Source organism: Haemaphysalis longicornis, unplaced genomic scaffold, assembly GCF_048455015.1.
Source record: "Haemaphysalis longicornis isolate Haplotype H1 unplaced genomic scaffold, Haemaphysalis longicornis Haplotype H1 scaffold_3, whole genome shotgun sequence".
NCBI lineage: Eukaryota > Metazoa > Arthropoda > Arachnida > Ixodida > Ixodidae > Haemaphysalis > Haemaphysalis longicornis.
The window spans coordinates 34,975,686-35,001,844 of NW_027526335.1; the positions used below are offsets into that span (position 1 = coordinate 34,975,686).

General features: G+C 47.1%; 1 protein-coding gene across 4 annotated transcripts in view; it reads right to left on the minus strand.

The window, feature by feature from the left end:
• The window catches only part of LOC144174264 (serine/threonine-protein kinase DCLK1-like), a 46,070-nt gene that overhangs the window by 10,137 nt on the left and 9,774 nt on the right, over window positions 1-26,159 (minus strand). For 2 of the 4 annotated variants that reach the window (XM_077702866.1, XM_077702865.1), the window contains exons 6-16: window positions 25,850-25,933; window positions 25,438-25,505; window positions 22,904-22,995; window positions 20,366-20,423; window positions 19,757-19,876; window positions 19,213-19,490; window positions 16,335-16,412; window positions 13,834-13,930; window positions 10,459-10,545; window positions 4,581-4,725; window positions 3,307-3,363 (exon numbers count right to left, since the gene is read on the minus strand). In XM_077702866.1, the coding sequence (XP_077558992.1) occupies window positions 3,307-3,363; window positions 4,581-4,725; window positions 10,459-10,545; window positions 13,834-13,930; window positions 16,335-16,412; window positions 19,213-19,490; window positions 19,757-19,876; window positions 20,366-20,423; window positions 22,904-22,995; window positions 25,438-25,505; window positions 25,850-25,933 (1,164 nt within the window). The remainder of the gene's footprint in view (window positions 1-3,306; window positions 3,364-4,580; window positions 4,726-10,458; window positions 10,546-13,833; window positions 13,931-16,334; window positions 16,413-19,212; window positions 19,491-19,756; window positions 19,877-20,365; window positions 20,424-22,903; window positions 22,996-25,437; window positions 25,506-25,849; window positions 25,934-26,159) is intronic. The other 2 variants (XR_013323452.1, XR_013323453.1) reach the window with 2 other exon arrangements.

Here is a 26,159-nt window from a genome sequence, read left to right on the forward strand (position 1 = left end):
TTTGATATACACAACTCCTTTTTTATCATTTTTTTCGACAACTTGACAAAACTTTTGATTTTGATATTTTTTTTCACAACTATGATATATGAAAACCTTTAAAAAACTGGTGTTATTGGAAAGGCCGTTAAATAATCTGAATTTTGTGCTCCTGCAATTAGTGCCTAAATAATTTTTTAGCAGAAAAAAAAAATACCGCCCAAAATTGGTCAATTTTCTGCGGTAGCGAAAGAGTTAAAAAGCACGGTGGCGAGGGGTGTAGGAATATTTTAAACTTTCAAATACCAACCAGATTCTAATACGTTTCTATGATTTTACTACTCTAATACGTCTGTCCACTAATTTCTGCTTTAATATGTTTCCATACGATTCTAATAACAACCCGATTATAATACGTTCTAACACCCGGTTCTAATATGTTAAAAAATAGAAATACGCACCAGACGATACTCGATTAAACCCCGTCTTAACTAAGTGATGCAGAAGTGACAACCCCACATTAATCATGAGAAAGGATGCATTAAAAACATGCAACATGTGTCCTTTATAATGAACGGGGTGTAATCTTTATCGCACTTTGAGTTCTCAATAAACACCTCCAAAACACGCTGGCTGCCCTTAGTAGCAGCGATCAGCTACCCCAGCAAAGCACGTACACTGGCAGGGAAAAGTGCAATCAGCAGTTTAGACTGCCACGTAAACCACTGGATGATAAATGAAAGGGGTCTTTGGAGTGGCCTCATTTCCTGGATTTGGGTCGATGAGACTCGATGATAACGTGCCCACCGAAGCACACCCAATCAACAACTTCCAGATAAGCAAGCCTATGCATTGCTTTGCAGATCTTTTTTTTTTTTTTTTCATAAAATGATGGACAACTTTCATAATGCTTTAGCAATAGTACCTTCTTGTATTTTAACGCATTTTGAAGAATGATAACTTGTCGAAGTTTGTACTTTTGTGACCCCGCGAAAAATCTTCCTGATACAGACATGCTGATACCAGGGCAAGGTTAATGTAATTATGCAGTGTTAACAACACAGCCTGCTGGCATTTCCCATCCTTAACAGAACCTATATTCAAATTAAGGCATAAAATGTCCTCCATGAAACCATCTTGAAATTTTCAACCCTGAAATGTTAAACATGAAACGTTTGGAACTAAATACAGTGACTCCCGTTTAAACGAACTCGAAGGGACCGTGAAAATTTGTTTGTATTATAAGGAATTTGTCTTACTAAGCGGATGTATTTTACATTTCGGACGTTGCAAGAGAGCAGAAGTGTGGTTCTTTGTAACTAAAGAGTGCGTCTTAACCAAGTCATGTTAACCGGAGTGTACTGTACTAGGAATAACATGAGGCCTTTAGAGGATGCCATTTTCAAGTTTTCGTGCACGGTACATGCGCTTGTGGACATTAGTGGCACAGATGTACAAAGTACAAAGATGATGCTGCATTACTTAATAGGGCAAAGAATGGAGCCCATGTGCAAAACATTGCAAGGTCAGTTCATACCACCACATGAGTAGGTATGATTTGAGGTCGTGTTGATGAGGATTTAAAAGCCTATCCCGATTTTCTAAACCTCCACACGCCAGTTCCTTCCGAGAAATCAATGAAAGTTCATGATACTGGCACTTGTTACCTTTATTTGTCTGCTGCTGCTGATGCTGCTACTCAAGGGAAGTGGGACAACTACAGGAAGTCAGAATGGTAATAGTATCAAAGGGATCAAAATAGAATGGTAATAAAATTCAGTAGTTGAACACGGATTCCAATGAGATAGGCAACAATAATTTGCCCCAACTAATATTCACTCCTCATAGTTCAAAAACGGAAGTTGCCTCCAAACCATCAACTAATCTAAAAGCCCACTTATTTATGTTTACCGCTGCATTTGTTTCATGCCATAAAAAGGTTTTTACAGGGCTCTTGCTACAGGCCTAGTCTCCCTTTTGTGCCAGTTACTAAGGCATACCCAAGAATGCAAATTTAGGTTTTTGTACTAGCAATAACAAAGTACCGTACTCTCTCCGGTGGAAAAATATTCCCTCACTTTTTTTGTTAGGGCCAACAAACATTTATGCTACCACTCGCTTCAAAATCATTCAAACAAAATCCACACCCATTTTAAAAGCCAAGATATCGCTCTCTGCACAGGCGTAAAAGCAGCCTAAGACGAGGTTCATTTCATTTTGTGGGAATTTCCGGGCTGCGCAAACGAAAGCCACCTGCGAGCACCGGGCACGTGACAAAGGTGAGCCGAGCTGGGACTCAGCTGAGCCGTCATGGCGGAGGATTAACGAAGTGTTCCATACACCGTTCATGTCTACGGTGCCAAACGTAAGCAGCTCGTGCGCACAACGGGTGCAAGGAGTGGGCCAGCCGCAGTGCAGCAGCTCAAGAAGAGCACTGGTGGTGTGCAATTTGCCCTTGTGGTACCCGGGGGAAAGAACGCAGATCCGGCTACAAGTGAGGTTACAAATTGTACCAAATACCAAATCATCGTGTCAAATTGAGGCCAAGCCAAGACGAGTACAGATTTTAGGAAGGCTTCATAACGTTAGAAACATTCTACTGATAGCCACTGAACTATCTAAAATCGGAAGCACAAGTTTTCTCACCACAGGTGCTTCAATAGCATTAGAGAAGCATACAGGACTACACAGTTGGAAATACACCAGGACCTGAAAGTCTGGGGCCCATATCACGAAGACTCATTCTCTTTGTAGAAAATCTGCACACCTCAGTAATTACTTCCGTGGCTCCATAATTATCAATGGTGGCATCAGCTATATGTGGGGGCTGTAGTTGTTGCAACTGCTGGAGACAGCACATGGTATTTTTCCTTCTTTCCCCCTTTATAAATTAAATGCTGCTCCAGTATCTGGATACAGAATAAAAAGTAATGGAATACAAACATAAGCAGAAGGCTTGCAAATTCACAGAATTCAGTGCCCCTTTAACAGGCAAGCAAGTCCGGCGGGCCAACATGGCACCTTGGCACCTCCATTTGCGCATAAGCAGTGCATCAGTGAGGCCTGAATGCTCTCTCTCAATAAAGGCACCTGCCACACCTGGCAAGAGGCCAGAGAGTTTTACACACTGCCCAGCCAACTTCATTGGATCTACAGTGGAGTACCAATGGAAAGAGAGACTTGTTGAAGTCCCCCAGGGCACAGAAAAGTGGCGCTAGTCAAGTGAGCAGCACTAACACAGAAACATTTTTTTTTACGGCCATACGTAACAATGAGTGTGGATGCACAAAAGCCCAAGGGCCAGTTTGCAACAATGCAGAGCCATACCGGGGCATCCATGGCGTGCAGTAGTTTCCCGGCTGCTGACTGGCGACGCCGTCAGGACTGAAAAACCACGACAATTCTTCAGCGAACACACAATCCTGGCACTGCGAGAGCACTCACGTCTTCCCTAATGCGTACATTCCTAAGGGCTCCAAAAGCGGCTTGCTCTAATAGTGGACCGACAGCCCCAAGCAAACAAAGGCTATGAGTGCACTGACGCCACACCAAGCAAGTAACTATGCACAATGAAGTAAAATAACAAACGAGTAAGACAAGGGCAGGAAGACAAACGAGGTGGTGCCCATTGTCTATTTCTATAAAGAAGCCCCACACACTCCGCCTGATTCCCCCACAAGGGCACCAGACTGTCAGTTGGGTGGAAGAGTGCGACCTCGCACAGGCGGACCATCTTTGGGGCCACCCAATCTGTGCCACAGTGCACTGTGCACCCTGGCAAGAGCTTTGCATCTGTGCATTACTCCCAATCCTTTTCACTAAACCTTTCCTATTCTGCGCTTGTCCTTAGTTTCTACTGTTTTTAGCTTCTATCATTTCACATGTGCTGCTATAACCCCACCTTACTAATGGCTGGGTGTAATCTTCCAACTGGGAGACTTTACCACAATTGTGGAGTGAGCAAGTTCAAAAAAAAGAAGGACCAGAAATGCTGGCTTCTATTCTTTAATGTCCCCTCTCGACCCATATCGTCTGGTAAACCAGGCATTCCTTCCTACATTGCCCACCACTGGGTAACCCACCCCTAACCATGAGTACACTTACCAAAACAATCCCTATAACAAGCGATACTACTGGTGACCAATTTACAAGCCCTGGCATCCTTCCAGAAGCATCAGAAACCCGGGCTAAGCAGTCCGAATTGCGTGCTTTTCCATTAATCACTTTCCCGGGGTCCACTGTGTTCTTTCAGAATCTTTCCTCCCCTCTCTTTCCCTCCCCCACCATCTACCTTATCCTGCCACCCCCCCCCCTCCCCCCCCCCCCCCCCTTCTTGAGGCTTCGCTTTGCAAGTATTCCCGAATCCAGGTCAGTAAGCCTGAGAACGCGGCCTAGCTAGATTTTACTCCCACACATAATAGTTTCAGCCAAAATCCTGCACTGGCCTGCTTACTGCCCAGTCCCTGTGCTGATGCAACTGTCCCCGCCCCTCATCCCTCTCGTACGATCTCAGCGCCCCTTTTTGCTTGTCCCTCCTGTCGTTTGAGCGGTGAGCGGTGCCCTTCCCGCACTGATCTGCTGGGCGCCACTGCCTCCCCTACCTTCCTCACAGGGGCCCAGCGGGCTAGGAGGGAGGGTGCCACTGACCGTGGACAGGGTGCCCGCAGTCTCCAGGCTGGTCCGGGGACGCTCCTCAAAGTGCAAGCCCACTTGCCACGATTCGGGCTGCCAGCCTGCCGCATGCCCCTGCACAGGCCCTGGGTTTAGCTGACGGCAAGACCTGTCCACAACAACGCACACTGCCTCCCACGGGGCCCTCCTAGGTCCCTCATTCCACTCCTCTGCAACACGAGTTTGAGTCGGGCATTCATTGTGAAATGCCCAAGCTCAGCATAAGGGAACCACTGCTCAAGCCCTTGGGCCACCCAGATGGGCCTTACCACGCCCAGCCAGAAAGCACCGCAGCAAACCAGGGTGGTGGACACTACAATTACCAATGAGGTATCTGATCTGGCTGGGCGTGTGATGCCATGGATGGGTGGAAGGCAGAGGGAGGCAGATGACGAGCCAACGAGATGAGAGGAGCACATGCAAGTCCCTGGCAGTAGGTGCGGGTGAATATGTAATACAATAAAAGCAGTAAACTTTGGTGGCACCAGTGGCAAGGAACCATTTTGAGTGCCCATTTCAAACACTTTTAATGAGCTGTAAAATTATTTCCAAGCAATGCATCAAAAAACTGCTTTGATTATTGCATTCACCAGGGTTCATAGTATTGGAAAATACAAAGATAACAGTTTTATGAACAACACTGTTTTGTCTATTGTTTGGCAAAAAATGACTAATTATCTCCAATTATCTTGGGAACTAATTCACCAACTGAAAAAATAATGCCATATTTGAAATCAGTGGGAAAAAAACAGCAAGACTGGCAAGTTTCACAGGGTTTATTTGAAAATTAAAAGAAGTTTTTTTTTTAGACCAGTGTGAACATATGGACACGCATACTTTCACGAGCCGTTTCAAATTCTGCAGATTTTAGAACCCGTGCCAACACTACAGCACAACACTTCTTGATAGATTATAGTATCGATTACACACACCAGGTGGCAGAAGTTGTCTATGTTAATTTTGGGAGCTGCTAAAGTGGTGCTGTACTTTGGCGCGTCGACATGCATCACTCTCGTGGGTAAGCGGATGTCTTCAAATATATTCTTTTTTGCAATAGCGTGATACGCATATCCTTGCAGACCACTTGCACTGTGCAATCTCCGGTGACAATTTGAGAGAGACTAATCAATGTGTTGTTAGTGAAAAATCGTGTTACTTTACGTGTTGCCATATGGTCATGCTGGGCCCTTAGGCTCCGTAGTTTGCCTGATTTCGTTACTTCTATTTACGCTCCTTGCAGGGTACTTCCGCGGCACTCATGCGTCAGTCTTCTGCCTTCCTACGTTGGCTTTAGAAGAATTAGCCAGAATACTCAAAGAGGATGATGAAGATGTACCAGCTATTTACATTGAGCCACCGGAGGCTAACATCTACTCGGATGAAGATTAAGCAGATGAGGTTTCTGGTGGTCCCATAGACAACCTCAGTAGTAGGTAGCTTAGAGCAGGTGATGAACAGTTTTGCTGATGGCCGTCGTAATGGTGCATGCGATTCTGATGAAGATGAAGCAGAGTGTGAAAAACAAAGCGATGATTCGCGAAATGGCTCCTCATGTGTAGAAATGAAAAGCACTCACGCGAATTCATCTTTAAGTACCAAGTGGAAGAATAGTGACCTTGTGAAAAGTTCTGCAACATTTCCAGACGCAAACTTCAGTGCTTATAAGGACCTTTCGCTGTGGAATTGTTTGAGCTCAAAGGATCAAAGTGTCTTACCCTAATGCCGTCACCCAATATAACTGCTTTATGGGAGGCACTGACGACATGGATGCAAATGTAGGCGCCTACCGAATCGCAATTTGCAGCATGAATAGGTGGTGGTCGTTATTCAGTTGGTTTTGCAACATAGCTATAAGCAACGGTCGGGCGCTTATCCGCAGCACCAAATTGAAAATCACTCAACCTGAGTTCCGGAGGCAAAACACTCAAGGCTACCTCACTAGATGGGATAACAAGACAAAAGGAACAGGTCGTCGAAGAACGTCGATGCTTGGTGAGAGTGCACTTTGTGGTCCACGGTATGACCACACAGCCCACTTCGTTGGAACTGTGCCTAACAGCAAAAGGCGCAGGTGCGTTGGAGACAACTGGATCAGTTCGGTGCACACGCAGTGCACTAAATGTGACGTTGCCATGTGCATTCCCTTTTTCATGCCATATCACACTAAATAGGTGCCCGGCCAATTCCTAACCATTTTTTTGTGATGTGTCAAGACCTGAAATAAAATTTGCCTTTTTATGATTTTTGCTGTAGCCTAAGAGCTCAGTGTGACCAAATGGTCACGGGCAATATTTTGAAAGCAAAGAGAGCGTTCGCAATGATAGTTTCAGACTTACTTATTTAGACACAAATACGATAAAAAATGACCTCAGGTTTGACAAACTTCATAAAAAATTAAACCGGTCCCTAATGGGTTAACCCCATTTTCCATTCTACCCCCGACCTGACTTCAGCAGCCATTGCGACCAAGCTTGACGGCTGAGGATTGCTGGAACGAATGTTTGGCCGAGTCATTTTGGAGCAGCTTTTGGAGCAGCAAAATCGGCTTCCGGAGCAGCCAGAACGAGCATTAAAGGGGCACTGACACAAAATTTTGAAGGCGAGATAACTTCGGAGATAGATTGGTGGGAACACATATACATCATCTGCAAAATATCAGCGGTGAATACAGCCTAGAACATATTTAAAATCAATTTTGAAGTGTGCGAAACGCAACCGAGCGGCCAGCAGAGGACCACGCGCAAGTGTAAATAAACAACATCCAAACACATCACGAGTTTGTGTTTGCCGCTTCCGCACTGCCGGCTCGCCGCTCCAATCGGAGGGCCGGAGGGCGGAGCTTCTGCTCTCGAGAACGAACGACCCGATCGTTGGCGGCGGAGGCGCCGTGATTTCGTCAGCTCATCGGGCAGCTGGCCGCGACCAAAGTTCTACAGCGATTCCAGGCACTCTGTTTCTATTACTGTTTATTACCATTGGATGCGGAAACGCGCCGGAGGCACGAAAAGCCCACTGAGCAAGCCGCACGGTCGCTGTGCAGGCGGCGGCCACGGCCGCGAAGTGGCCCACGCCGGCGCAGGTAGCTCGAGTGATAGCTTGTTACCGCTGCACGAAATTGTCCCCAAGTCCCGACCATGGTGGCTTACATGAGAAAGGAGTTAATGATGCCATGGCGGGTTGCATTAAAAATTGTCATCTGCACCGCTTACGAGAGCGGCACTCGAATATCCGCCGCAGTGCTAAGCCGAACACATCTGTAGGCGGACCTGTAGGCAGACCGGCCGGCTGCTCCCAGCGCGCGTCTTGCCACCCACCGTCTCGGGCGTCGCGCGTAGTTCGTTAGCCGCGGTAGCATTTGCACTCGCAGCGCCTGCGTCACATCCACGGCCGCTTTTTAATTAGGCGCCTCACGAGATCAGCACGGGGGGGCATTCGCAGAAACTGCCGTCGATGCGGATTCGACAGTGCTACGGCGGCTCTGCTCTGTAACTGTGATATCCCTCCGACGGTCACGTGGTCAGCTTTGTTCACACAAAATCCACAAAATCCATCGTTTCGCGGCACTCGCTGAAACCGAAACCTCGACTGGCCGCATTGAAAATGCCTCTAATTAAACAACCGTCGCACGCTGAAGCAAATGAGGTTTCTACAGGTTATAAGTAGGTCACTAGCTACTTATCGCAACAAAAAAAAACAAGATGCAAAATTTTTGTGTCAGTGCCCCTTTAAGATTTGAGAAATATTGCTAGAAGGGGAGCAAAACAACCGAGGGGAGCCCCAAAAGCAGCATCCTGGACACACAGAAATGTTTAAACAAGTAAAATGCCTACAGTGCAGACAAGTTTCTGCCGCATAGATGTCTTTTAGCAGTGACTATGAAATGCCTCAAGACAAGCACCGAAAGAGCTCGTGCGAGTGTGTACATGCATTCACTGCATGAGCCAACAGATCATAAAAGAACTTGAAGTTTTATTTAAAAAATGACTATTGGGGTAGCATTCCAATCGGTAGGCTACAGAACGTTTCGTAAAACCATAATGAACGGAAGGAACACAGTGACACGCGACAGAATGTACCGAGTGCATTTTATGTAAAAGCTTCTAGTGCCCAGCCTAAATGTTTGTTTCTCTCCGGGTTCGCAAGACGAAATAGCATGCTACATGTTCTCTCCGACTTCTGCACTAGTTTTCCAATTTGCAGGGGAATAGGTTTTCAACAACGGCAAATCTGATTTTTTGAGCGATAAGACTGTCTTTATGAAGTGCCCACCCAGCTTGTGAAAGAGGGTCACCTATGATAATCATTGAGTAGGTGGACCAACGGCTAACTTATTTGAAACGAAGACAAAAAAATCAGTGAAAACGTCGACCACGTTCTTCACGAAGAGCAGCTTTGCAAAGAAAGTTTTGTCATACAATGCTTTCCTGAAGCGGTCCTGCAGTGTTCCTCCTAAAGGACATGTTGAGTCAGGCAAGATCACTTTCTTCGAAGCTCAAAACTGTTCAATGAACCGGCTTACAGCCGGTCCCAAATTAAGCCATCTTGAACTTTCGTCCCTTTCCCCGTTTCCGCTAGCTACCCTTGCAATGCCCTCTCCATCTCAACCCCTCGGAGTTAGTCACATGAACTCCTGCCAAGCTTTCACCATAACCATCATCATCATCACAACAACAACAATGATAATAATAATAATAATAATAATAATAATCACCAGCCTATCTATGCCCACTGCAGGGCAAAGGCCTCTCCCATTAATCTCCAATTATCCCGATCCTGTGCTAACTCGCCAAGCTTTATTGCAAAGCAGATAGTAAAGCGTGAACCGCATGGCGCGTTTTACACGCGTTTCGTGCATGTGGGCATTGCGAGCGCGATATTTTCACGCCCGCATCGACGATATCGCGCCCGCGGCACCTTCTACATCGGTCAGAAACTAACGCGCGACGCGCGAACAGTGGGAGGAGCTTGCCTCATGGCAGAAGTTTCGAAGCGCTCGAGACAGCCAGCTGGCTCCGACCGAGATGTTTAGGCTTACTACCCAGATATTGCATGGGCACTTTCACTAGCGGTGCGGATGATGGTTTAAAGTTCTGTTTTCGTCCCCATTATAAGCTCCTTTACCGCACAAGCAACTTCGTGTGTGCCTTGAGCACAATTTTAGAGAGCTGTTAGATGTAGTCGCTCGAGATCCCCACACCACTTCGCGGCCAAAGCCGCCGCCATGTTGCCGCTGCCGGCCGCGCCGCGCGCAGCATACGGGTGTTCCGCGGCAGCGTCAGCGCGCCTGTGGCGTGTGCGCCGCGTTCTCGCGAGCAGAAAACACTCCAAGATTCCCTCTTCAACACTCGGGGCGTAAAGGGCAGGCCACAGCTAGGCGATATCGATGGTGCTTGTACCTTGGATACTCTTTTGAAACTGTGCCTGTAACTGCAACAGGCACCACCCACACGCGATCAGTATGATCAGTATGATCAGTACCGAAAATAAACTTTGAGATACCCAATACCTCAACAAATGTGCCATCAGGTTTTGAAGCTGTCCCGCATTTATTTCTGGCTAAGGTTGTAGCACTTTGCAGGAGGCGCTTGAGGCTGCTGCGCGAGATATTGTGGAAGTTGTGGAAGGGAAGCACAGTATGCCTTAGCTAGTGGGGGAGGCATGCTACGTCTCACAGGAGTCGCCAAACCCAGGCAGCAGCGGCGTGGTAGGTATGGATGGTGAGCCAGGGGTGGCAAGGTTAGGCTAAGGTTGCCCCTGCCTCCGTGCCCAGGGTGAGCATGCCCCCCTCGTGACCAAGCTGGCACTCACCCGCTGCTGAAGCCACGGATGCTGAAGAACCTGCCCGGCGGTCAGTCGCTGCATCACATCCACCTGAAGCATGCCTCGAATCAGCTCCTGCAAGGCCCCAGGCACCCTTTCAGGCTCTGCCCAGCGGCACTGGCCGTGTTGGGCAAAAGGATTGGTGCCACCACCTCAAAGGAACAGTTCGCAATACTGGTCCTTTCCAAGTCATCTAGGAGCCTGGACCCCACGTGCAATTTTCACACATTTTTCTGACGAGTACAACCTGTACATGCTTCCTACACAGGGGTGAGACAGCTTAATCAGATTTGGGAGCAGTTTTTGGAGCAGCGAAATCTCGATTTTGGAGCAGAAGAACCTTGATTTGGAGCAGAAGAACGACATTAATTATGTCACCTTCTAGGGGCATAAAAATCACATTTCTGGCAATTCCGGGGAGAAAAGTGCAATTTTTAATTGGTTTTGAACGTACATAACACTGAAACAGCATTTCAATAAAGTTTTTTCTATTCCACTACCCTACCCTTTCAGAAACCATTTTTAAATTCTGAGGCTCTATGCATAAGATAGCGTGGAGCGCCGTTGGAAATATTGAATTGAAAAACTAAGCAATTGCAAAGCATTTCTGTTATCCTGTGAATGCAGAAATTATTATTTTTCTAATCCCAGACTGGGCTTTACGCACAGAACCACGGCAAAAGTTGCGCAAAGCGCGGCGACAGTCGCACCCCACCAGCCCTCCCATTTCAATCCTCAATTTGCACGTTCACTACGATCGTAATTTGAGTAATGTTGGTACAATTAGCCCCCTCCCTCTTGTCATTAAATTTCACTTCAGATAGATGAACTATTATTACTAGCGCGTAATAATAGCCTGTCCCGCTATCGGACACTGCTTGAACATTTTGCGGCGATGTAGCCTGCGCCGCCACTTCTGCAGTGTCGATCGTCCCATTCCCGCCGCTCGCAAGCTCGCTGTCAAAGGCAGCAATAACTCGGCGTTTTATAACACCGCAATAAGTCCGAAATTTCACTTCAAGCACGCACCGCACCTCACACTAAAGGCTGAAACTCGGCGAATTCGCGGGCACCACGTTTCTGATGAACTCCCGTCTTTCGAGTCACGCAACTTCCCGCAACAGACCAAACGACTAAGTGTAAACCCAGCCACCCTCATAACCAAAACCACGGTAGAAATCGGCGAAGAGCACTCTGCTTGAAACACGAGCAACTGCTTCGCTCGGCGGCCATGTTTCCTAACCTTCTCCACACCAAGATGGCGGTGCCCCGTGATGTCGTTCCGAACATGGAGGAAAGAAAAGTTGTACGGCGCTCCGAAAATTGCCGTTTTTTCATCAACTTGGACAAGTAGTTTGTCGCGATCAGTAGACAAAAGTATTTTTTCTACAGGACTTTGCAATGGTTTTGGGTGGGAGGACTTTAAAATATCACAGAATATAACATGTGCAACGCGACATTGTGACTTTCAAAAAGGCTATCTCGGGGAAACTTTATGCGGGTTTTTTATTACATTATCAATCGATTAAACCTTTACAAACAGCATCACCTTTGGGGTGCTGGAAAATTATGCCGCCAGTAAGCATTTTTCCCAACCGAAACTGACGGGAGCGTTAAAATCCTTGGCTCTCAGACTGTTTTGGAGCAGTTTGGCGCAATTTTTGCGTATTTCAAGCTTTTGGAGCAGCCCGGCGCAGGAAAACACATTTGTATCAGAACTGCGCAATATGCGCAGCTGTCTCACCCCTGCCTACATGTTCCACTTGTTTTGTAAGTGCCGCTACAGCACCTTTTCACAGGGTGTCCCGCAAAGGCTAGGAAAAAAACTGCCCGCTCAGCCAGATCCAGATATCCAACCGAACAGAGCCATTTCGAAAAACGGAACATTTTGGAAGTATTTTAAGACACAAAAAATCAAACATGTATTCCACACCTTCAGTCGTAGTACCTTGTTTAATAAGGGGGATCCCGCCTTATGGGTCACACAAGAAATGGTCCTTTTGCACCAAATTACTTATTGTGTATATCAAACTCTGAGCCCTTGCAATCACTACCAAAGCATTTTTTTTCAATTGTGGAGATGTGCTTCCCCATTACGTCCCCTCAGCAAGAGTTGCGTCATTTCTATGTCTCACTCATGGTGCCAGGAAATGCGAGGACGGGGGCCCACTCTGCCCCCCTGGGCCACCCTAACACTGCTCTTTCTGTGCGTTCCCAGAGGCGGTTGGCACCCTTGCGGTCACCAAAAATCATGCGCACCTCTCAGTGACCTCAGCTTTTCACTTATTACCTGCCCCCTCAAGGCACCATGGCCTCATGTTACAGTCCAACACTGAGAAAAGCAGAATGCATATACAAGTATACAAGGAAAAGGTATTAGCCATTCTGAATTGCACATGAGCCATAACAGAAAGTTACAAAACAAAATGCTGCAATAATGATACATGATGCATGAGAACACCGATGTTTCTCGGAAGGGAGAGAGTGGAAAAAAATTCAGCAAATATACTGCAGCTAGCAGAATGCAGCATGCCCAACCCTTCCTGAGCTTCTTAAAAACTGTTGGCAAGGGCTAACGATGCTAGTAGGTAGGCCTCCTCCTCCTCAACAATCTCCGCACTAAAATCAGGAGTGCATTGAAGAGGTACAATTTTTTAGACGAGATTTGCTCTGTGTTCTTGCCTCAAATTCGAAACCAGGTAGCGATGTGAAATAGCAATTTTGATTTCAAAGCGAATTCGAAGCAAAAATTATTTTATTTGAATGATTTAAATAGTTGCAAAAAGCAAGTAACCAGCAGCAGCTGTCAATGTGAAACAATAACTACGTCAGCTTTCTCTAGAAACAGTGCACTTGGCACAGGACACAGAAGGGAGATGCAGACACAGTGCTGCTGAGGCCACCAAGTTAGACTGAACCCGTTCCACAAAAACTGTCAACGAGGCTAAAAGCGACACTTTCTCGCATGTTCAACTTTGTTGTGCTCGTTTTAAAGCGGACCTCAACTCAGTGGGAAGGTGACAAAGTAAGACTAACAGTGACAGTGCGAACAAAGCGAAGGAGACGCAAAGACATTGGTCGACGGGCACTTTCGCTGCACGGCCGGAGTAAATTGTCTCAAGTCCGAAGGCTCTTGTTTCTTATCTTTATTTTCTGTGCACGTTAGTAAAGTACACGAGAACTGTCGCATTTAATTTTTGCCTCGACAGTCATAAAACCTTTGCTTCGATTTGAAACTCTTTGAAGAAAATCCCTGCTTGCTTTGTACTCGCCTTGAAGGCCTGGCAGCAGGAGCCCGTGAAAGCAGCAAGCAGCAGCAGTACGGGGTGTTGCCCATCAATGCGGTGGGGGGGGACTACGTACCTGGGCCGAGGCCGAGATGCCGTCCCAGTAGGGGGACATGAACTCGAACCGGCCGCCCAGGATCTGATCAAACAGCTCGTCCTGGTTGTTGCTCTGGCTGTGGAGAAAGGAAGGGACAACGAGGGGAGGAATAAGAGGCCGCTGGCCCACCCTCGTCCATGAACGTGGGGACGGGCCAGAGCTCCTCCCAGTGACACCCTCAACAAAACACACCACCACTGGACGGCCCAGTGGAGTGGCCCATCTCACCGTACCCCACAGGGCCACGAGCGCACACGACCTTTGCTGTCGCGTGTGCAGTTGGCACACAACCTTTGCTGTGCCGCCCCATGACGTGGCCAGTATGGCCCCAAAAAAGTGGCCCATTGCATTCAGTTGCAGCAGCTCACCCCTTTTTCACAAGTCACCTTCTGAGGGAAGTACTATAAGCCTGGCATTTGAGCTGACACAAATTAAGGCTCAGGGATGCACAATACGTGCATGTGCGCAACTCAAAGGTGCCTTTATACGTACACTAACAACAATGCAAACAGGCCTGAAAATGTGCAAACGGTAAAATTTCAAATCAAATACAATTCAAATTAAGTAATACTACTGTCAAATAGTGGCGCAAAGCTCAAATGCCAAGTAACGCATTCTACACTTCAAATTCAAGACATCTTCTCAATACAGAAATGCAAACCTTCGGCTGTCTTGGCCTTTTCATATGTGTACTTTCTGCTCCAGGATTACAAAAAATATGCACTTGCAACTTACTTTGAACCATAAAATATATACAGAAATTTATTAAAGAACAGAATAAAGATCCCTTTGTTTCTCCCCTACAATTTGGAAGTGCGAGCACATGTTCCAACTAGGGGTGCGCGAATACCATGCAGTAGCTTTCGAATCGAATATCGAATTGAATTAGGAAAAAAAGCTGAATATCGAATCAAATATAGAATATCTTCTTTTTTACAGGCCTCCTTTTCCCACAAGTTTTTGTGCAAAAACAGAAGCTACTTCACATATTCAGGAGTCATGGTGTTCCTTTTTACGACTCATTGAACAAACTTTTAAACTCTCAATCGCAGCAGTTCAGGTTAGTTTGGTTGACGCTCAATCTGACACTGAAGACGATGTGCTGTATCCTAGCCATATACAGCTTTGCTGTAAAGAAAAAGAGAACTGCATGAGGAATTAGGTAGGCTCAACAAAACTGAGTAGGTTAGCCGACAGAAGACCAGTTATTTCAACCCAAACGGCTTTATGTATTAAGCAGGGCATACAAACTCAACTGAAGTATACAACTAGAAAAGAGGGGTGTAGGTGTATGTTGCTGCTTAAGACGTAAATGATAAATTGTAATTTGCGAACATGCAGAGAGAAATAAATCACATTTAGTGGCAATTGAAACCGAGAGTTGAAGTTCATTAAACCTAGTCCTTAATTCATATTTTACTGCAAAGACAATAGTTCATGACGTGTGAAATTTCCACTCATGTTAATTACTTCGGCAATGCACCAAGGCAAAGACCCATATAAAGGGTCGACGTATCTGTGTCGTTATATCCCAGTGCATAACTGCACTGCCCGTTCTTCCGCAGAGGCTTTCTCTTGCCATGCATTGTTGAAGGGGGTATATTGCGGCAGCAGGAAAACATCATCTTATGAGATAATAGGTTCAATTGTGTTTCTTACCCGCCGCGGTGGCTCAGTGGCTAAGGCGTTGCGCTGCTGAGCACGAGGTCGCGGGTTCGATTACCGGCCGCGGCGGCCGCTTTTCTGATGGAGGCGAAAAGCAAAAACGCCCGTGTGTACGAGATTTCGGCGCACGTTAAAGATCCCCTGGTGGTCAAAATTAATCCGGAGCCCTCCACTACGGCGCGCCTCATCGCCTGCATTGCGTCGGCGCGTTAAACCCTACAATCAATCAATCAATTGTGTTTCTTTTTTTGAGTAATACTACCAATTGCTGTTGCAGTAGTTGGTCTCCAATTGACTCACTTGCTCATCCGCTTGGAAGTCTTTTTTTCATACGTTGCACTCAGCCAAGCATGATTTTGGCCATGCTTACCAAACTGACCCACGAGCATCAAACTGCATGGTTCAACAAACTTTCCACTGAAAGAAGTGCGAATCACAGAGAAGGCACTCAGGTTGAAAATGGTTGCATTTCTGACGAAGCAGAAGGCGCACGCCACCAAAGACGGTTTTATTCTGGAAACGGGCAAGCGAATGTTTCCATAATGTAATAGGAGCACCCCTGACAGGCGGGGATGGTAGCAGTGGAAATTTACTCGAGCCGGTGATAAGACAGGCATCACAACATCGAGATGGGTCAGCTGGATGTGTCAGTGCGCCCTCGCTATCTGCGCTGCATCTACTCATAGACAGCGTTCGGGTGCTCCGTTTAACTTTTGGATCGCCCGTACCACTGCCCGCTCATCACGTCTGCTGCCCGTCCCCGCTCTGCCGCTGTGCCCTCCTCGAAATGCACAACCTTAGGTGGCCAGACGCACCTGACAAATGGGGGGAAGCCACACAGAAGGATGTAGGTGATCACTCCCATGGCCCAGACATCCACCTGCAGGCCATACCTGCACAGTACACAGGCATGCAATCAGAAGATGGCCCCCACACCAACCGGGAAATCACACTGTGTCATGTCAGTAAGCAGTCCGCCTGCCATATGTTGTGCCGAATATATGCTGCTCCAATTTTTGAGCACGAGACAAAAGTGGACCATGCGGCCATTAACACAGCGCACCGTTAACAATTCAGCTTTAACTTGAAGGTTCCCTGCTCAGAGGCAAGCTTTTCTGAACCATGATACCAGCGTGATAACCTTCCGTACGATGCTCTGTCAATGGAAATTCAATTTTGATCAGCTCCTGATGGTACTACGGTAGCCTCCAAATTGGTGCAGTATGGGTTGAAAAATGTGGACTAAAAGTGCCAGATAACAAATAATAGCCTACTTCCAGAGAACGCAGAGTTCACCTGGTGGCGGGGAAAGCACAATATTGTGGCTCAGAGCAACGTTATTCACTCAATGCACCTTGGTTCCCCAGGTATTCGACAGGTTTTCCCATTTATAACAGCACAAATGCCAGTCAATACAATCCCTGCACCAGTGAATACAATCCAGTTGCTGGCAAATATAATGTAGGTGCCATCCAGCATGAGCTAATTAAATGCATTTATTTGATACCAGTGATGGTGCAACTAGAAGGTAGCTCAGTCATGAAGCAAAGTCCTGGGCAATCTAATGACTACCTCCCAGGTACAGCTATGAAAGTTTGTCAGTATTTATCAAGATTCAAACTTGTTCACATTCAGCACTCTCATCGCATTCAGCACTCTTCCCTACACAACGTGAGAAATATTGAATGATAGGTGCAGTGAAGTCAGCTAGCACTTTTCACCCAACTCGGATAAAAAAGAAAATGGTGCTCGGACTACACTGGTTGGCGTGGGAACTATGCTGGACCCTCTGTGACAAGGGCTTGTCATGAAAGTGCAGTATGCCATAACAGGTTGATGACTCATGCAGACAAAAAACTTACTGAACGATGTCAAACAGCTCTAATATTAACACAAAGTTTTATGCACAAAAGAAGACAACTTGGCTCAAAGAAGACGAGTGCTCTAGCTTGACGCAGTTCAAGACAACGTGTTGGCCACACTGTGTTATTGCCCATAATTGCAGTTAGGCCAATATGGGAGTACTTTATGGAGGGTTTTATGGTACCATCTATTGGCCGCTGAGAGTGACATCAACCCTGGGGTCTTAGCACCGTGTGAATAAATTTCTTTGCTGTCCACCTGCCCTGCCTTGAGTGGTGGATGTCACCGGCATGTCAGTGTGTGGTACTTCCCTTGTGTGGCTAAAAATGTGGGCAGTTGTTGTACTTCTTCCGCTGAGCTTCCAGTTACAATGGCACCTCTAATCATCAGTGTGCAGCACTATTTCGAGATGCTGAAATGGTGCAGTTGCGTCTCACAATGCAACACAAATTATGCAAGTACGGGAGCTAAAGTGCATGCGCCCAGCTTTCCCAACGCCGACAACTTTTTGGCCAGCATGAGTGCCTGCTGTTCTTTGAGACACCCTGGTTGCCCCGTGTGCAACAAAGTTAGGCTCTTTATTCCCTGTTACTGCTGGCCCAATACTGAATCCCTATTGTCATGTTCACTATGGATAGCCCGGCTGTATGTAGTGCTTTATGTAACACATAGCACACAATGTCTGCGACTATAAGAGAAGACAAATCCTTCTTCAGGTATATGCGAGCATCACTTCACAGCGGCGACACTGCCAGGGAGGCCGGCTGTACAGATGAAGAAGCAACTGGCTATACGCTGGCGACACCACTGGCAGAAATACAGCTTCGGCATGGTGCCATTCCGCCACCATTTCTTGGCTGCTGCTAAGCGGAGGGCTTGGCCAGCCCAGTGGCCATCATACTCGCCACCAGCAAGAAGCCAGCAACACTGGCATGGCGCAGGTGCTGGTGGCCTAGGTTATGACAAGAGAGAGAGGCGAGTTCTGGTGTACTATCAAAGCAAACGGACATTTCACACGGACACACACTGTCCAGGGGGCCTGCTCTGAGCACAATTGCACATTCAGCACTTGTGGAGGGTGGTGTAAAGTGCCAATCATAAACTTTGGACCACTTACAGTTCCAGCCGTTGCAAACAGTAAAAGGTTAATCCCAAAGCACCCCAAAAGCCCAAGAAAAGTGGGAGGTTGATTGTAATTCATCCTACAAAGATGCATGTGGGATGATTCACTGCATTCTGTCCAGGCTATCTGCAATATAGATAGAAAAAACAGCCCCTGCTATTCAGCAGCTGACAGAGCAATCGAATCTTTTGTCAAGTAAGACAGTATAAAGACGGCGCAGTCACAGGCACACACAAGTGCGCACAGAGCCACAGCCTTCTCCAAAAGTTCTGAGGGGAGGTGGAGGATATGGGGACCCTCCACCGCTCTGTCCTTGCATTTCTTGGCGAAACGAGAGTTCAGTTATACGCGCAATGTAGGCTTTATGCCATAAGGCATACTATGGCAAAAAGAAAAAAGAGAAAATAATCTGAAGGGAACGGTATGTGGCTTTGATGTCTGCTCTCAGCACCACAATCAGCTGTTTTGCAATTTCGCCGAGGAAAACAAAAAGTACACTAGAAGGTTATGTAGAGTGCACTCATAGAATCGCTAACTTATTTTTGTGTTTTCAATTTAGAAATGATTTCGATTATAGTACTTAGAAACTTTCCTTGCTGCTATTGTTGCTTTTCACCTTTTCCCCCCCTGCTCTTCAGGAAGGACCCCACCATGACCAAAGTGGCTCTCAGTCTCCCCCCACCCCCTTGGGTAGTCGTTGCACTCACCCGGTCTCGGCCAGGATCTCGGGGGCGACATAGGTGGGCGTGCCACACACGGTGGAGAGCAGTGCACCGTCGGGGGGCAGCTCGGTAGCGAGGCCGAAGTCGGCCAGCTTCAGTACGCCCCCGCCGCCCACTAGCAGGTTCTCGGGCTTGATGTCTCGGTGGACCACGCGCAGGGCGTGCAGGTGCGACAGCCCCCGCGCCAGGTCCCCCACCAGCCGGCCCGCCTCCCGCTCAGAGAACTTGCTCACCGCCGCAATGGCGTCAAACAGGTCGCCGCCCTGCAAGGTGACACACACGCACGCACTGCTCACTCTTGCAAAAACCATGCACTGGAGGCCCCCCTCCTCTTCAGCCTAGCTGACAGCCTGCCTAGAGCTGCAGTGCTGCAGTGTTGTACCGTCATCTCCGGCGCGGGATGAAAGGCTCACCCACAGACTGCCAACAGCTTCTTTCCTGTCTAGTCCGAATTTGTTCCTCGCAGCTGAGCCATGGTAGCTCCTAGCCACTCTCCTCTTGGCCCACCCGCAGCCAGAGTGCCGCTCACCTTGACCAGCTCCATGACCAGGTAGAGCTCGGAGCCTACGTCGAACTCCTCGACCAGGCGCACCACGTTGGGATGCTGCACCCTCCGCAGGATGGCCACCTCGTTGGCAATCATCTGCTCCTGCAACAGAAGAGGCTCTCCATGCAGCCCCTGTCAGGGACGAGCAAGGCGCGGCTCCCGATCTATGCAAAACCCCTGTGGGAAAAGGGAAGCAGTGGAAGAAATGTCCACCCTCAGCGAGTACACACCGGAGAGCTCCTGTGAACCGTCTTCTCACTACCTGCAATACAGAAGCGGCACAACACTCAAACGTGCCCAATACTATGCCCCGAGACGCCGAGGGAGCCGAGAGCAAAATGGTTGGTGAGTCGCTGTTTCATTTCTTTCTTATTATCCAGCCCAATTTTTTTCAAGTTTGGGTTAAAATTGGCGAGGTTTTTATGGCTATCTCCCAAATGAGCCATACTTGTATTTTGTTCTCATGGTCCCTTTAAATGGATGGCTGTATCTTATTAAACACTGGGGAGACTTCAGTCCATGGCAGTGACTACATGACATCGTGGTTGCTTGTGGTCTTAAGGTTGAGAGAAAGCTGCCAAAAACACTTGCCTTGCCCTTGCACTTGTCCTTGTCGATGATCTTTAGCGCGTACTCCTCACCGGATATTCTGAAAAAGTTTATACATAGTGAGCAGTACTTAACGTTTTATAACGTTTTAGGACTCTGTGCCAACCAACGAGGACTGCAACTTACAAATGTACAAATAGCGTTTGTCTCCAAAGCAAATAATTAAAGTAGTTCCAAAAGAAAACAACCAACCACAGCCATAAAAACTGCAGTGACAATTTAAATGGCCATTTATTTTCATTGCAACACACATAAACTTTGATGAACTTCACCAACAAATGCAGAGCCATTCTAAACATCCAGTGGGGTCTTCAGAATAGTTTTGCATTTGACGTACCAAGCAGTAATTACACTTTTTTGAAATTAGCTCTAAATTGGGCTCCAAAGCACCCCATTTACTGCTGTCACCAAAAGTAGCCACCAAGAAAAGACGTAACCACATACCGGCACACTAAGCACAAGCACAAAGGGAAGGAGCATTTGTGTTTCACATATCGAAGACGAAACTAAAGCATTTGTATTTCCTCTACCAGCTGTGTCTGTACATTTCATGCTGTGGCTATAAAAAATGTAAAAAAAAAAAAATCTCAGTGTTAGCATTTAAAGCATTTCATCCCACACTAAATGCACCCCTCATATTTCTCGTCAAAATTTGACACCTTTTCCCTCTGCACAACGATACATCAACCTTATCATCCGGCAGATGAATGCAGCTAAAATGCAGGCCTAAAAAGGCGTGGCTGCAGTGCCTGCAGGTAGCTACAGGACCCCTGCACCCTCCAAACGCATCCGCCATCCAAGTGCACACAGCTCCGTGCATGGATGCCTGAGCATTGGCACAGTAAAACAGCGTCTGCCTTTCCAGCAAGCATCACAGCACTGGCAGGAATGTCGCTAGTTACATTAGTAGAGTACTAGCCCAGGAAATGATGCCGAGCTCGGTTTTTGCAACCAACAGTTTGTTCTCCGCACTGCTATATGCGTCTTAGGCAGCTTTTCTCGAATTTCAAACTTTGAGGGTTTAATGTGCTGAAGCTACACATGGGCTATGAGGCATGCCATGAAGGAGGGCTCTGGATTAATTTTGGCCCCTGGGGATCTCTAGTGTGAGCCGAAATTTCGACACACGGGTACTTTTGCTTTCCGCCTCCATCAGAAAAGGAGCCACCGAGGCCGGGACTGAACCTGTGTCCTTGAGCTCGGCAGCACATCACCTTAACCACAGCACGTGCAGACATTCTTGGTCCAATAGGCTCTTAATGCTGCCTGTGATTTAAAGCAAATGTCGTGGCCGAGAAGCCCCGAATTCCTGTGCTGCAAACTTCCTAAAACACAACCCACCAATGAGCTTGTAAATTTAATATGAGCTAGTTGGTGCTCCATTATAACTCCGTTAAGGGGGGACACTGCTCTTAAAAAAACTTTTGTAATTTTTAAGGAAACTGTGAAACTTGTCAGTCTTGCTGCTTTTCCTCCACTGATTTCAAATATGGCATTATTTTTTTTGTTGGTCAATTAGGTCCCGAGATAATTAGAGGTAATTAACCATTTTTGGAGGAACAATAGACAAAACTGTGTTGGTAAGAAAACTGTAGTCTTTACATTTTCTAATACTATGAACACTGGTGAGTGCAATAAGACAATTAGTTTTTTGATGCGTCGCTTGAAACTAATTTTACAGCTCGTTAAACCTTGGTGGCAACACTGGCAAGGAGCCATTTTGAGTGCCAACTTCAAACACTGAAGTTTAATGAGCGGTAAAATCAGTTCCAAGCGATGAATGAAAAAACTGATTGTCTTATTGCACTCACCAGGGTTCATAGTGTTGGAAAATGTAAAGATTACAGTTTTCTGACCAACACAGTTTTGTCTATTGTTCCTCCAAAAATGGTTAATTACCACTAATTATCTCAGGACCTAATTGACCAACTAAAAAATAATGCCATATTTGAAATCAGTGGGGGAAAAGCAGCAAGACTGACAAGTTTCACAGAGTTTACTTAAAAATTAAAAGAAATAGTTTTAAGAGGGGTGTCCCCCCTTAAGCACAGCAAATAAAACAAGACGTGGGAGACAAGGACCAGCGCTGGTCCTGTTTTCTTTGCTGCGCTTAATGAAGTTATAATGGAGCTTGTAAAGTGCCAAACTCCTCAAACAATGCGTATTAAAGCGCATGAAACGATGCAAGACAATTTTTCACCGCAGAAAATATTTTTTAAACTTCTAGTTGCATGGTAGCTCAACCTCCTGCCCTTTTGCCTGTCCCAATTTCCAACAAGCCCATGATATTTTGTTTTTTTGTTTCTTCATTTTTAGAACAGCCGTGCTCCAATTTCACTGATTGAACTCTTTTCATGTACCAGGTTCATCGCACAGCATATCAGAGGAAGGAAACATGTAACCACCAGGAACATGGCACACACCCCACCAAATTGCCCCCAGTGTAGCAAGGGTAATGGCCAGGACCCCCCTGCTTCCAGCAGCGAGAGTAGCCCAGGGGCCTGCCATCAGCGCACCCACCTGGAGACGCAGTGGTACACGCAGGCAAAGTTGCCGTCACCCAGCATTTCCCGCACCAGGTAGCGGTGGGCCACCGTCTCTGGGAGTGCCACCTGCACCAGTGCAGGGCACCACCAGTCACGCACTGGGCCCCGCCTAGGGCCCCCTTTAGAAGCCCCCCACGGCCCCTGCTGTTCCTGCCTGCCCGACACACGCAAGCACACGGCAGTACCTTTGCTTGCGAATTAATGCCTACTTCCAAGTCAGGTTGTCTGCCGTGACGGGTTAAAAGAAAAAAATGTTCAACGTGGTACATTTTACCAAGACAGTTATGGTTAGAAAGTTTCACTTGGATTTAGCAGATTACGTTCAACATCCTGTGGCGAGGGTTGGGAGCAGTACACAACTTCTGCAAATGTTTCAACTAATTCAAAATAACCCAATACTTTGAATATTAAAGGTATAAACTATTCAAGAACTCAAATCTTTGAAATTCAAACTTAAATTCAGTTATATTCGAGCAGTCATTATTCTATGAAAATTTGGAACTATTGCACAGTCCTGGAAGTAACGGTCCGAGTTTGTTTATGAAATAAAATACCTATGGTACTTTATTGTTGCATGTGCATGAAGTCCTTGGAAATACTGATTCTTGTGGCCCAAACATTGAGGTAGCCAATTTTATTGAACAGCAGCATGCATAGGACCAGTCAGCTACCAATGGGGAGTGGCTGTCGTCCTGCTGTCAAACTAGATAGCAGTAACACAGAAGGGCAGGCTAGTTGGTTTGACTTCAACTCAAAGGGAAGTTCAGTTGCTCACCAATATGAAACAGTGTATTGTGATTGCTTGGTTATCGCGTTCTGTTGGAATGTGCCTTAATCATAGGACTGTTCTTGAGGGTATACACGTCGTGGGGTGCGTTAGGAATAAAATACATTGCTGGTCTTCATGTTTCCTTATTTTTGTCCCTGTGCAGTGTGCGCAAATGTTTCAACCGTGGACCTAGATAGGCTAATGACAATGACAACAATAATACAGGATGGCTCTATGGCCTGGCAGAAGCTTCGAAAAAAGATTATCTGTGCACACACATATATATCAGTGCTCTTCAGCGACCTAGCTCACTCTCGAGACTGTGATACATAGCAATGCTAGCTCCACTGAGCTGTACCACGGACCACCAACTGGCATAGGGGTAGAGAGCAGCCAGAAACACATGTGACACAGAAATGGCCAACACCAACATTTATTAGCTCTCCAATAAAACACATCGGGCTCAGGCACTGGCAAGGCCAACTGGCCAGGCCAGAAGAAAGGACTGAGGGGTGGATGAAGGGAGGCATTGCGGAGCAAACACACCTACGTCTGCTCCGGTGAGTGGATTGAACCCAAAAAGACCACTCCCGCACCATCAGACCAGCCCACCGGATCTCCGGACAAACCAGACAAGCGAGGGGGGTCGGCCATGCCGCCACCGCAATGCTCCGCCACTGCAGTGGGCAGTGCACGGCCACTGGAAAAGAGATAGGGACCTCCCCCTCTAGCCTCCACGTCGGGCCGCGAGGAATGGGGAATCTGACCGAACTCCGGGATCCCCGCAATGCATGTGCATATATATACACACGCACGCACACAGCCTGCCGGGAGAGAGCAGTGTGTGGCGTGGGGGTGGCCCACTGTGGGAAGGCAAGGCTGCAGGTGCTGGGCAGTAAATCCTCCCAGTGGCCAGGGCAGTCGCGCAGCATGTGGAACAGCCGACCACGGATGCTTGCTCTTCCTCACTGTCGTCGCCACCTGGCAGGCACCTCTTCCGTCAAGGGTCCTGTGGACCTGAGGCTCCCGGTGGCGGTGGGTACCAGCTGGGAATTGTTGCCAAAGGAAGTCCCCCCCCCCCTCCAATACCACACACACACACAGTGGCCCTGGTCTGGTCTAAATTGCCGGGCAGAACGCTTGCTCGCCTGTGCGACTCCATCGCTAATGACGTGACGTGGCATCCAGTTTACCCAACAGCACTGTGCTCGTTCCCATGGGCCCACGTGCCTATGACGCCAGAAAGAAAGTACTTTCCATATGAAGTAGCACTAATCAAAACTGTGGTGTGACACAGCACAGCACAGGAGGCTCGAACGCGAAAGATCTGTTTGTCGTGATCACCACAGCCTCCACACTGCAAGTGTTGGCCTCCATGTCGAAACTTTGGGCGAGGGGCCATAAAAAGCAAACAAAGGTCCCTCAGAACAAGCATCTGAAGCGAACAGAAATGTTTGAGCAGCAAAAAAATGTTTTCACCACCCCCACCACCTGCAGAACACATAAGCTGCACAACTCTTTCCGGGTGCCGGCATGTAACAACAATAACCTGCACGTAAGAATTTGTTTTAACTACAAGAAATTCTACTTGAAAACTTGTTGACTTGTTTTTAGGAGAAAACTAAAAGAATCAAGCAGTTGTGCAATCACAGCGCTTTTTTCTACAAGTTTAGTTCCCCTAGTCTAAAGACACAGAGGCCTCAAGCACCTTGCGAGATTCTCTTTCCCTGCCTACTTACGTGATGGAGCTTTCTTGGCGTTTTTGGTGATATGGAATGGGAGCTCTGGAAACTTAGGTTTGATGAGACTGTTGAGGTGGGGAAAAAAAAAAAAAAGAAAGAAAGAGCATTAGGTATACATTTTCCCATACAATGTCAGCACACACTTTTCAACACACAAGACTAAAGCAACAACCAAAAAGTACCTACAAAATAAAAAAAAAAAAAGGGAAAAAAGGATAAGACGTTGGTGACCCCTGCTATCATACACTTCTAACGAAGAGATATGGGATAAGAAAAAGAAAACTGACGAGAATTCCTGCTGCAACAAAAACAAGTGACTGCCTCGGACAGATCCCAAAGCCACAATGAACACAGCTGGCTGCATCAGTGCAAAGCCAATGCTTCCCCAAGAAAACCCACAGGTTCTCACCGTCCGAAATGGGAGACACTGGTCGGCCACTGGAGAAGCGCTGTTCCCTGCGCACCCGAATGGAGCCATTCAACTGCTTGCATTCTGGAGGGGAAAAAGTGAGGAGAGGCGTTGATTTACATCTGCCCAAACTGCAGGGTTATTCCACTCCCCACGTGAGGATGGGATCATATTGGTGACCGCAAAGTAAACTTGCTCAAATTACAACAAAATCAACACTATTCCCTCTGCTTTTGCTTTCAAAGCCGAAAGCACTTTTCGCACAGGCTGTATCTATGCCTAAAAACTGGTGAAAATTTAAATCTTGCTT